Source organism: Sander vitreus, chromosome 15 (genome assembly GCF_031162955.1).
Source record: "Sander vitreus isolate 19-12246 chromosome 15, sanVit1, whole genome shotgun sequence".
NCBI classification, from domain to species: Eukaryota; Metazoa; Chordata; class Actinopteri; order Perciformes; family Percidae; genus Sander; species Sander vitreus.
This window is the reverse complement of record NC_135869.1, coordinates 2,112,905-2,125,769: the sequence shown is the minus strand read 5'-3', so window position 1 is coordinate 2,125,769 and position 12,865 is coordinate 2,112,905. Positions and strand designations below refer to the sequence as shown.

At 40.9% G+C, this 12,865-nt stretch overlaps 1 protein-coding gene across 3 annotated transcripts in view; it reads left to right on the top strand.

Moving 5' to 3' along the window:
- LOC144529543 (oxysterol-binding protein-related protein 7-like) overlaps nt 1-2,329 on the top strand; it is a 37,139-nt gene extending 34,810 nt beyond the window's left edge. For all 3 annotated transcript variants that reach the window (XM_078268672.1, XM_078268673.1, XM_078268671.1), the window contains one exon: nt 1,199-2,329. In XM_078268672.1, coding sequence (XP_078124798.1) covers nt 1,199-1,307 — 109 coding nt within the window. In that variant the 3' untranslated portion in view covers nt 1,308-2,329. The remainder of the gene's footprint in view (nt 1-1,198) is intronic.
- Nucleotides 2,330-12,865: the final 10,536 nt, after the last annotated feature.

Below are 12,865 nucleotides of genomic sequence, written 5' to 3'. Positions count from 1 at the left end.
ATGGTTATTTTGTAGAAGAGGGACACATAGCTGTGTCATCTGCATAACAATGAAACTGAACATCAAAGCTGCTAATGATGTAACCAAGAGGGAGCCTATAGATGGAAAACGGCATAGGGCCCAGTACTGACCCTTGTGGTATACCACAGCCTACCTCGCACAGTTCAGAAGTGGATTTATTAAAAATGACACGCTGAGATCTACTGGATAAGTAAGAATTAAACCAAGAAAGTACTGTCCCTTTGATCCCAACATGTTTCTCAAGCCGGGCGAGAAGCAAGTGTGGTCTATTGTATCAAAAGCTGCGCTCAGATTGAGGAGTACTAGAAATGATGCTTGGCCATCATCACATGAAAGTAAAAGATAATTTGTTACTCTCGTCAGGGCGGTTTCGTGGAATGACCAGAAACCAGATTGAAATTTCTTAATTAGGCTGTTAGATAAGTGAGCAGTAAGTTGTTCCACAACAGCTCTCTCAATAATTTTGGACATGAATGGTAAGTTGGATACAGGTCTATAGTTCTGCAGAACAACAAGGAAACAATAAAGCGCTTTGAGTAGTCGTTAAAACTAGAAAAGCGCTAAATAAATCCAGTCCATTTACATGCATGCTTGGTTCTGTCAGTGAATGATTGCTTTCTATTAATGTTAATTGCATTACTTGTCTAACTGGGACTTTTTGGGACAGATTGGTGGGGCTTGCTGTGGACAAACGCACACGCGATACACTGTTAAGAACAAATTGTTTAACCATGTATCCAGCTAATTTAAATAGCTCACAATACTGTGTTTTGTGAACAGTTAACTTCATTTAATATTGTAAATGGCGTTTCTTTTGCGAGGTGCAAATGTTCCACCAAATCAAGTTCCTTCCCGAGACTATTGAGCAAAGGCACCGTCGCACCGCAGCGTAACGCCGCCCAAGAAGATTGTGATTGGTTTAAAGAAATGCAAACAACCCAGAGCGGTTTTTTTTTTTTCTCCTATCCCAGAATGTATCTGTGGTGTAGCCAGACCTAACTCCACAGCACTGTTGAGGTCTGGCAATACAAGACTACCTCACCCCTAAAATATAATATTTAACAGTTAATGTTTTTTACAATTTGTTTTCCAAAATGTGGAGTTATTCCTTTTTACATTTTTAAAATATTGTTTACAGACAGTTGTTAAAACTGTTTTCTTTTGTTCATTATCTCAGTAAATCTGTGGATGAGGTTGGCAGAGAGGTGTGGCTGTCCAATAACACCTACTGGAAGCTCCGCAAAGACCCAGGCTTCGCCAAGACTGAAAACCTGGACCTGTGGTAGAACATGGCACTTGGCTTAATGCTGAAAAATGAAACTAGCCTGGTGCAGAACACATTGTAATATGATGAAGATGAATAATGCACCCTTCAATTAGTAAAAATGATTAATTTTACCCATGTTAGTCCAGGAACCTATGCATGAATTAACGTTAAAGATCCAGAGGTCTGCTGGTACCAGAGGAGTGTGGCGTTTTGAAGGCACAAATGAACATATCATTGGTTTTTTGTGCCATACAGAGGTGAAGTGCTACTATGGAACAAATGAAGACGGATTTAGACGAAGCCTGATGTCCTCCCAGCCTTTGGCCTACCTCTTACTGTGATGGAGACCTTAAATATAATCATTCATGATTCAAAGCAAATCTTTCCAGTTTTTGAAACTCTAATCATAGCCCTTAAGAAAATTGTTTCTGTCAGGGAGAGAACTCTCTATGTATAGTGTTTTGTGTCATATTAGTGGGACAAATGTCATGTTATACTTCTGTTAGTTTTAATGTCGGTATTAATGTCTTAAGTAAATTTTCTTTTTTATGACCATTGTGATGAGTTTAGAAATCAATATTTTCAGAAGCTTGCTTCCTGTGGAGGAATCCAGAACACTGAGGGATGAACCTGGTCTTTGTGGGGTGTATTAACAGGTGAACTGGTGCTGTCCGGCTTTCTTTCTCAGTGGGTCTTACTGTATAAACTTATCCATTTGAAAACTTGCTGTGTATTCTCTGATGTTTAATCTTGACACCTTGGTGATACATAGTTTTTCTAGTTTCTTTTTGCTGATGAAATCCAGCAGTCCTGTTAGCCTAGTCTTCTTCCCCTCTGGCCTGTATGATTTGTTGATGTCCAAAATGAGCAGACAGACGAGGATAGCGCCTCTTGGAACTTTATGCGCTCAGTTGATGCAATGAAGTATTTTTATTGATGTTTCAACAATGGATTTTAATAAGAAAAAGAGATTACTGTTAAACACCAGTGAAATATATATTTTTTTTTAAGTTGTTTCAAATAAAAGGTACCATAATCGATGCTCCTTTCCTTGCCTTTTTTTCAAGTTTCCATAAAAGGTTTGCTGAGAAGTGCAATGGATTTCTGCTCAAACTATTCCTGACCATATTTATTTTTGAAGTGGTTTCAGTGTACAGGACAAGATACTTCAGAAGACAATGTAATACATTTCCTCATTTAACCTCATAAATTTGTCTTTCGGTTTTGCTGACAGATTCAATGGAGTCCCTTTCAGAATGACCTTAACTATGATGACCATGTACATTTTGATATTTCACTGTAAAGTTGAGGGACTAATTTCCCCCCCCCCCCATCATTTTGTCAATTGCTAATTGAGCAATTTCGTCGACGTGTAACAAATTATTAGTCAAGCTTGAAATAGAGATGAAACTGGAATAACGCATCTTAAATTCTGCACTATTCTGTACAGTACATTTTCTCTGGGGGTGTTTGACACACTGCTTACACAGTTAGACCACGTCAGCTATTGACGCATAAAACAAGTTAGTTTTGATTTAATATTACGGTTTTCTTTTTTTCTAATCCCAGATTATTTACAGTTTAAAACCCTATCCACACTAACATTAATTTTTATTTAAAAGGAACTGCTGCTCTCTTGCTAGTGTTATAAACAGTGAAGTTACAGTGAGGTAATCATGACAACAGTGAGTGGAATGGACAAAGAGCATCCCCTACTGGTTAATTCAAGTGCATAATTAGTTTGCCAGAGGAAATCGTTGATGGTGAAGACTAAAAACGCAACTACAATCCACACTGAAGTTAACTGCAAAACCTATTGTAAACGTGAATATTTAAGAATACACAAACAGTAAATTACTAATGGTACAATAAAGCAAATCCTGTTGTATTTAATTCTCTGCAATTCCCTCTGGGGCCTTGAATGCACCCAGTACCACCAGTACAGGACAACATGGCAGTTTCCCCCTCTTAACACCTGAAAACGTCAAATAACCTCTACAAGTCTGATGGTAAAGTCTACTCCACGGTGCTGGAAAGGAGGGTTCGGCCGATAGTTGAGCCTTGGATTGAAGAGGAACAATGCGGATTCTGTCCTGGTCGTGGAACAACGGAACAGCTCTTCACTCTCGCCAGGATCCTGGAGGGAGCCTGGGAGTATGCTCATGCACATGTTTTGTGGCTCTGGCGAAGGCGTATAACCAGATTCCCCGGGAGGTGCTGCAGGAGTATGAGGTGAGGGAGTCCCTTCTCAGGGCCATCAAATCTCTGTAAGACCAAAGCGAGAGCTGTGTTTGGGTTCTCGGCAGTAAGTAGGACTCGTTTCAGGTGAGGGTTGGCATCCGCCAGGGCTGCACTTTGTCACCAATCCTGTTCTGGGATATTCATGGACAGGATACCGACGCGTAGTCGGGGTGGGGAGGGGATCTCCTCGCTGCTTTTTGCAGATGATGTGGTCCTGATCGTATCATCGGCCTGTGACCTTCAGCACTCACTGGATCGGTTCGCAGCACTGTGAAGCGGCTGGGATGAGGATCAGCACCTCTAAATTTGAGGCCATAGCTCTCAGCAGGAAAATGGAGTGCCTACTCCAGGTAGGGAATGAGTCCTTATCCCAAGTGAAGGAGTTTATATACCTTGGTCTTGTTCGCGAGTGAGGGGACAATGGAGTGGGAGACTGGTCGGAGAAGAATGGGTGCAGCGGGGGAAGTATTACATTCACTGTATCGCACCCTTGTGATGAAAAGACAGCTGAGCCAGAAGGCAAAGCTCTCAATCTACCGGTCAATTTTCATTCCCACCATCACCTATGGTCATGAAGGCTGGGTCATTGAAATGGGTTTCCTCAAGAGGGTGGCTGGCGTCTTCCTTAGAGATAGGGTGAGAAGCTCAGTCATCCGTGAGGAGATCAGAGTAGAGCCGCTGCTCATTTGCGTCAAAAGGAGTCCGTTGAGGTGATTTGGGCATCTGGTAAGGATGCCCCCTGGGCGCCTCCCTAAGGAGGTGTTCCAGGCATGTCCAGCTGGGAGGAGGCATCGGGGAAGACCCAGGACTAGATGCAGGGATTATATCTCCACCCTTGCCTGGGAACGCCTCGGGATTCCCCAGTTGGAGCTGGTTAATGTGGCTCGAGAAAGGGAAGTTTGGGGTCCCCTGCTGCAGCTGCTGCCCCGCGACCCGACCCCGGATAAGCGGACGAAGATGGATGGATGGATGGATATCCATCCATCCATCCATCCATCCATCTTCGTCCGATGGATGGATGGACGGATGGATGGATGTCTGATGGCATCTATGAACCAGAGTGTACGACAAATGCTACTTTTTAAACATTTAAGCCTAACTATTCATTTGTGAAAGAATGGAGAGTTCCTTTGATTTGACAGGTTACTCTCTCTAGAGGACTTACTTATTTTCAAAACATTTGGTTTTTTTTAAATGCCACACTTCACCCTGCTGTGTTGGCAGACATCTACTCGGGTGAATGTCTGCACAGCCACACGTGTGTAATGGAGCAGACTTGCAGATACAAAAGCATGTTTTAAGCTTTAGGCTCCAACCACACTGCTCACTTTCTGGATTGCCTCCAAATGTCCGATCAGATTTTTAAATTACTTTCACATCTATTTTTCATTGTAACTTAATGACATTAAAGGTACCCTATGAAGTTTTCATGTGTAAGTAGTAGTTTAATTTCGAATCCTTTACATTTTAATGAAATCAAACCCTGTTTTTAAATTTATGGTCCACCGTTTGTTTAGAAATAGCCATTCAATGTATTTACATTACCTAATCAGCTCTCTGTAGTAGTTTTGTTAGAGGTGGGGTCCGCCAATACAACGCTGCATTCAACCCACACACACACGGGATTGACCGTACATCGTATACAGCATGTAATCTAGTGTTACGGTTTGTAATTTTATTTTATTCATATCAGCCTTACTAGAAGAAGAAAGAAGAAACGAGACAGAAGAAACGAGACAGAAAAAAACAGAACAAACAAAAATGTAGGTATAACAATACTGTAGTTATAAATATGCAAACCAGTTGGTGTTACTAAGGGTGGTTATGTACTACACTTATGAGTGTGTGTATAGTTGTAAGTGAAAAAGAAGAAATGAGAGAGGGAAGACAAAGCAAATAAAAGAAAAATGAATAAATCCAAAATAAGGATAAATATAATTCATTATTAAAAAAACGAATAATTTAGCAACTCCGGTGACCTTCCATGGCCCTACGAGGGTATTTGGGCTCAGGTCGGGGTAAACTGGCCTGGGCCTGCTAGTTACTTGGTTTTGCTGGTCCAGGCCGTGCCAAGACACTCAGGAGTGGGCCGGGGGGTATTTACTGACACTGTTGAGACATTTTAAAACTTAAACCTTGACCATAATTGAAAGGGGAAGTAGTGAGAAAATAAATTATTCCATGTGTAAGTGTTTTGCAGTGGGGGGAGATAAAAAATAATTATAGCTGCTGCGCAGCAATGGTCGTAGCCGAGGATCTTGAGCAGGAAAAGAAAAAGGCGGTGGATAGAAGAGGAGAAAAATGGCGAATAAACGAAGATTCTGTCAGCAGAAGTGCCAAACAGAGACATTACTGCTCATCCGTTCAGCATGCCCAAGGAACAGGCCTAATGTGTTGGTGAGTGGCGCATAGGGGATTTTAACTTCTAACCTTTTGCACTGAAAACCAGCATCAACCTTATTGAGCTACAGCTCCTCTACGAAACTTGTCTCTAATCCCCAAACCATAATGCCAGAGTACACATGCATGTTAAGCTAGCACACAAACTAATAAGCTGATCAGTTCAGACAGGTGTGTCGATGCTGATTAACATCTAAAACATGCAGGGGAGGTGTCCAAAGCACAATGGATGATTAGGTATAAGATGATCACCTTGTATCAAGCCTGGGGGCTGGAGCTCCCAACCTTTAGGTCTGAAGGCAAGTACTGATCTCAGTGAGCTAGTGACGCTTCTAGATTTACAGCATTGAATAGAAAATGTACAGGACTGCATACAAATGCAGGATTTTAAACTACTGTCAACAAATCATTCATCATTAGAAAATTCTGAGAATTTGTGAACTTGGTTAAGACAACATAGCGATGCCTGTAATTTATTTTCACAAAGATCAATAAATGACAACTGACGTTTTGCTTTGATTTGCATTGGCTGCAAATGGCATCAATTCAAACATTTCTAAAAAAAATTATATAATTTTGAGATAAACTTAATTCATTTTGCACACAAATCTACAGTGACCTCAACATTTTGATGAACATCAAAGATTTAGTTTGGAAGAAATTGAAGTATTTGTTTATAATACTGTACTGTATGCAGTAAAACGTTTTAATGCACTGTGGGCTTAATTTTTGATATATCAAAAATCTGAATGGTAAATTTGTGGACAGTCTGGAGATGAAGTTCCCCAAATTTGTGGTCAATTGAAATACAAATGTGGAAGGAGATAGGTTTAAGACCTTTAGCAGTGTTCGCAAAAAGTAGAAAGATGGACTTTAAAATTGCTACTGGATAAAAGCAAGGTGAAGTTTCTGCTCTATTGGTGTTACAGTTTGATGTAATTAGTGTGACTTTGTAGCATGTACGGTTGATTTGTTATGAATTTTTAAAGATTTTTAGATGGCTGCTGCACCATCAGAACTATTAGCATACAAATTGGACTGATTAATTCTAAGCCGAGAAAGTGTGTCTGTCCGGCGGGTGGAGGGGATGGTGAGGTTGTGGGTTTTTACCAACCGTAATTCTAAGCCAAAAAAGTATCTGTCAGTTTAGTACAACGCTCCGTGTGAGCACGGGCTTTTATCACTGTCAATATAGCCAGCATCTAACATTAGCTACTCCGCTGTGCTGTGGAGTAAGGTCTGGCTATGTGAGACAAGCGTCTAGCAACATTGTTGGATGCTGCGGTCTCAACCTGGCAACCTCCGTGAACTTTGAGTCTGGGGAGGAGGGGCCGGGGGAGACGACTCTCTCCAGTATTTTGAATTTGGACTGCAGTAACTATTTTAAATGCTAGCTGTCAGTATTACATATTGCACCTTTAAACTGTTCATATACTGTTTCTCACCATTATGCATCAAATCCTGTAGGCCTAACAAACAAGCTGAATACATGTCCCTCCTCATAAAAAATTTGCAGTGCAGATTTTTTTTTACATTATTAATGTCCATGTTGTGTTGCTGGCACTCTTCTTCGTTTGCTGCCTTTGTTGGCCACGTTTCTTGGTGCGTTGCCACCACCAACTGCTAATAGAATCAGTGGAAGACTGAAACCATCAGCAGGACTGTGTTGCGAGATACAAACAAAACATACACCGGTTCATAAAAACATTGGTCCACAGGGTACCTTTAACAACAATACAAACATATTTTGGTACCAGTAGGATTACCCTAGCATTGATGTATTGGACTACAACAGCATGTCATCCCGTTTCCGGGTCTTCAGCATCTGCACTCTCTAAATCTCTGCACAGTCATTGCAGCCGGGGACTGACTGTAACAGCACTGTAGCTTCACTTTCTACCTACAGTATATAGTATAGTTGTGAAAAAGGCATCGGACAAATGGGGATAACAGCATTGCTGGTGATTCACATGGTTGTTCACATGACTTTCACACATCTGGCCAGACATTGAGTGAATTGTGCGTTAATGTTGTTTTGTAAAGTTACAGAACTCTTGGATGCATTCTCTTGCTAAGCATGAAAAAGGGCTTGTTTCATCATAAAAGGGTTTCGCTAAAGGGAAGACATTGTGTTGATGAGCAACTGAAAGCACCAATGGACTCCATGCAGGGTTTTGTTCTTATAACACTGTAGCCCCAAAAAGACTTTTGCAACATTGCAAAAAAAGTCCAACAGGGAGATTACTTTAGTGAATAAAATGTTATCAAAACCAAGCTACAAAAAATAAAACCCAAGTTGAAATAAATTGTAGTTATGTTTTAAGACTGATGTTGATTCACATGGTAGAAAATCAGAGCTTAGACAGCTGCAGTGTAAATGGAGCCTGTGTTCAAGAGAGAAGCAGCTATATAGCACCCAAAGTAAGAGAGCCAATTGCTTACTCTTAAAGGTCCCATGGCATGAAAATTTCACTTTATGAGGTTTTTCAACATTAATATGAGTTCCCCCAGCCTGCCTATGGTCCCCCAGTGGCTAGAAATGGCGATAGGTGTAAACCGAGCCCTGGGTATCCTGCTCTGCCTTTGAGAAAATGAAAGCTTAGATGGGCCGATCTGGAATCTTGCTCCTAATGAGGTCATAAGGAGCTCCTGTGGAGCTGCATTTCTCCAAAAACGAAATAGATAAACTTCTGAGTGTGGAATGTTTCTGCTGTGAAATGTAAAGTCAAACTGGATTGTGAAACATGTTACAAATGTATTTCTATAGATCGACACAACTTAGGCAGAAATTTCATAAATATGAAAAACTAATGATTAGACTTCCTACCTCTAATTATGTGATAAAATGTAATACACATGATAGTTTCAAATAATGACGAGATATTAAGTCATATGAGATATGCCATACACTATTAGGTAATTTATAAAATTTCTATGATATCAATATTTATTTGAAAATGATGAGACTCATAATTATAAGAAATGAGAGTATTATTCCCCTTTAACTTGGGAACCTGAGATGTGCTACGTTTCTTTACTTTTTGGAACATGCCCATTGAATTTTTGGGTTTAGCACACCACCAAGTACAACCTCCTTTTTCAACTAACTATAAGAAACTTTCCCATAATTATGAAATATCAAGTTGGAATTATGTAATACGTTAAATATAAGTTCTCTAATTATGTGATAAAGTATCATACCTTTATAAAATTGTTATAAAATGATAATACTTATAATTAAAGCAACTACCTCATAATCATAAAATTGAAACTGCCAAAGTTTTTTATAATTATGTATCACATAAATATTAACCAGTTTAACTTAACTTTTTTTTTTTTTACTTTTCTCACACTTATAAGGAGAGGAAAGAACAATGAAAAGTCAATGACAATAATAATAATAAATGATAATAATGAATTAGATATCTCATTAGGGCCCGGTGCTCGGTCTGTGCCATCTTAAGACGTTAAAGATGAAAAGTTGTTAAAAGAAAACATTTTCGTCATAGGGTGTGGCCGTGGCGGGGCAGCCATTTTGTGCGTTTCGCCATCAAAACTTGTCCAAATGGCTCAAAACCTTTCAGGATTCATAAGACTCTAACTCTGAGGACATGTACCTGACAAAATTGACTCAAAATCATAGCGCCCCCTAGTGGCAACAGGAAGTAGGCCTAAAAGTCAAGGTGCTATACTTTAACGAACTCCTCCTAGAGATTTTATCCGATGGACTTCAAATATGGTCTGTACCATCTCAACACCTTAAAGATGAAAAGTTATTAAAAGAAAAACTTTTCGTCAAATGGTGTGGGCGTGGCGTGGCGGCCATTTTGAGTGTTTAGCGCTGAACGAGAAAGTGGCTGTAACTACAGTGTACATTGTCATATCTGACATCTAGAGGCCAATATTGACTTTTGGTCATAGTGCCCGCCGCTCAGCCTTATATGACAAACATCATCCGATTTACATGAAACTTATAATGTGTGGTCTACATGTGATACTGAGCCGGCCCCTATAATATAACCACGCCCACTTACTCAGGCCACGCCCCTTTTATAACATTTGAACCGTTTAAGGTAGAGTCTTGTGTGAGGTGTCATTGAACTCAGCAGAGAGTTCCTTCTTTATTGCTTATGGTTTGGCCCGCCCCCCTATGCTTAAGCCACGCCCCCTTTCATAACTGGTGACCCATTCAAGGTAGAGTCTTGTGTGAGATATCAATGAACTCAGCAGAGACTTCCTTTTTAATTGGTAAAGGTTTCCCCCGACCCCTATGCTTTGGTCACGCCCCCTTTCACAGCTGATGAACTGTATGACGTAGAGTCTTGTGTGAGGTATCATTGAACTCAGCAGGGAGTTCCCTTCTCATTGGTGATGATTTGCCGTGTCTGAGTGCCGCGCAAATGCACGGTCGCAATTAGCGGCGTCCGCCAGTAACCCTGACGCGCGCAGAGGCTCGAGGGCCCGTCCAACTTTGTTTAGCAGGTAGCATCTCCAGATGGGCCGGACAAAAAGTTAATAAAAAGAACTCTGATAGGATAAAAATTGCAAATATTATGCACAAACAAATTTCTGTAGCTAACTATGAAAACACCAACTTTGCCATATCTCGGCCAAAATAAATGCCATCAACGCCAAACTTTAGATTCTTGTTTACCATGACCCTCTGAAGGTCACCGACGCATTTTACAAAAATTGGCCACTAGGGGGCGCAACAAGTACAAAAAGTTTATATCTCATGAACCGCTCATCCAATTTTTACAAAATTTGTTGGGTACCATCTAGGGCCACTCCTGAGGCCAACCCTAGAGTGGGGTACCAAGGGGTCAAAGTGGGCGTGGCCTATGGGACCCACGTCTAAATTTACTACTTACACTAACATGAACAACTAACAACTTTAAATTTACAGGGTAGATAGACAATGGGTCATGGACCACACCTACCAAAAATTACACATGTGGACCACTAGGTGGCGCTATAATGTTTTTTTCCCTTTAACTCCCACATTACACTTCACACATTAAGAATCCTTACATCCACATGTTCCTTGAATCAAACTGAATCACATGATATAGAGCACGCCCATTTCTGCTTAAATTTCTTTCCGCAATATCGCGCAATGCGCAAAACCAACTTTTTCGAACTTGTCCTAGGCCGTGCGACGGATCAGCACGAAACCTGGTACGTAGCATCTCCAGATGGACGTGACCAAAAGTTACTCAAGGAATTTTGCTACGTTAAAGTATGGGCATTTGACGACCAAACAAATTTTCCTAGCTAGCTACCACACACGTATCATATCATATCTCGACCAAATTAAATGTTATCAGCAAGGAACTTGAGATCATTGTTCAACATCCCACTACGATGCTCTGTACCAAATTTGGCAAAGATCGGCATTTAGGGGGCGCTATAAGCAACGTTCATTTGTTTTGGCCAATAACTCAATGCATTTAAATGGGAAATTTGCAATTGCAATATCTCTGTCACAGTAAATGCAATCAACACGAAACGTGTGATGCTCGTTCAGCATGCCGCTCTAAGGCTCTGTACTAAATATGGCGAAGCTCGGCCATTAGGGGGCGCTATAATCAACGTAGACGTGTTTTGGCCCTTTTACTCAATGTTAATGACATATTTGCAATGGGAATGTACCACAGACCTTGCAGCTCACACTTCTCAATATTTACTGATGTTTGCCTCCTACATTACGTTTTGGTTTTCGCTTTTGCGTGCTCCTCTGGTTTTTTACAATAAACAAACTTCTTAAGCCACCTGACAAAGTTTCCACAACCTTCACAGTGGACAAATGTCTCTCAAATGACTCTTCTCTCACTTTTTCAATCCAAAATCAACACCATTCATAGGCGTCGATACCGTGCAATTAAACATTGCAGTTGGTGCTAAGTGGAGCGTCTGTCATAGTGTGATTGGTTATGTTGGTGTCATTGATTCTTAATTTCCCACGAAGCACCCACAGAGGAAAACATAAATCGGCACCTATGACGCCATTTGCAACAACTTGACCACCTCCCCTGCTCCTTCAACCACCACACCTGCCTCCCCCCTCCACCCTCTCGGTCACTCTCTCATTTCTCTCTGCCGTCCCCCGCGGTCAGGGGGTTAAGAAGTTTGTTTATTGTAGAGCATTCTTAAAGGTGGTCTGTATATGCGTGGAGGTGAACTGTTGACCGCTACGTTTGCAACGGCGACGTACAGCAGACTTCAAGGCTCGCGCCTCTCGATATTTACCGACGTTTGCCTCCCCGCCGCCGGGCTTCGGGTTCCGCTTTCACATGCTCCCCAGGGCGTCGGGGGCGACTGGCGTGGGTGGCTTGGGCCCCGTCATAACTGCTTGCAGTTTTAGTTGTAATTGTTTTCCCATAATCATAAAATACTATTACAATACAATTAAATACAATTATGAGGAAACAATTTGGTGTATTGGTATTTTTAAGTAGAGGAAATGGGCTTCCATAGTTCTTTGCCTTTTCAAAATAAAGATTGTGGTTTAACCAAGGCACTTTCATTACCACACCAAGATATGGCAGTAGGTGCTTTTCAGCTGTACTTCTTAATTTTTCATTAAAGTATGCTTTACCATTGGAGCATTTTACACTCAAGTTTACATATAGTTTGTTTTGAACTCCACTAGCTAGTGGATTGGGCTCTTTTACTCTCATAATTGTCCTGACTTCTATCCTTCTATCATTTTACTAACTAAATTATTTATTCAGACTTTCTTTAACCTCTGAATCATTTTAGCTCACAATACTTTATTCCAGAAATCTTTTGGAAATAGGCATTTTGATCCTCTACAAACTAACATTAAAGCGGTGACATCCAGGTGGTTTGTTGCATGTTGGGACATGAAAACAACAGGTGCTCCTTCCAGCACGTTTTCTTCTTCTACTCAGTCCAGCATACGTGATGTTAACA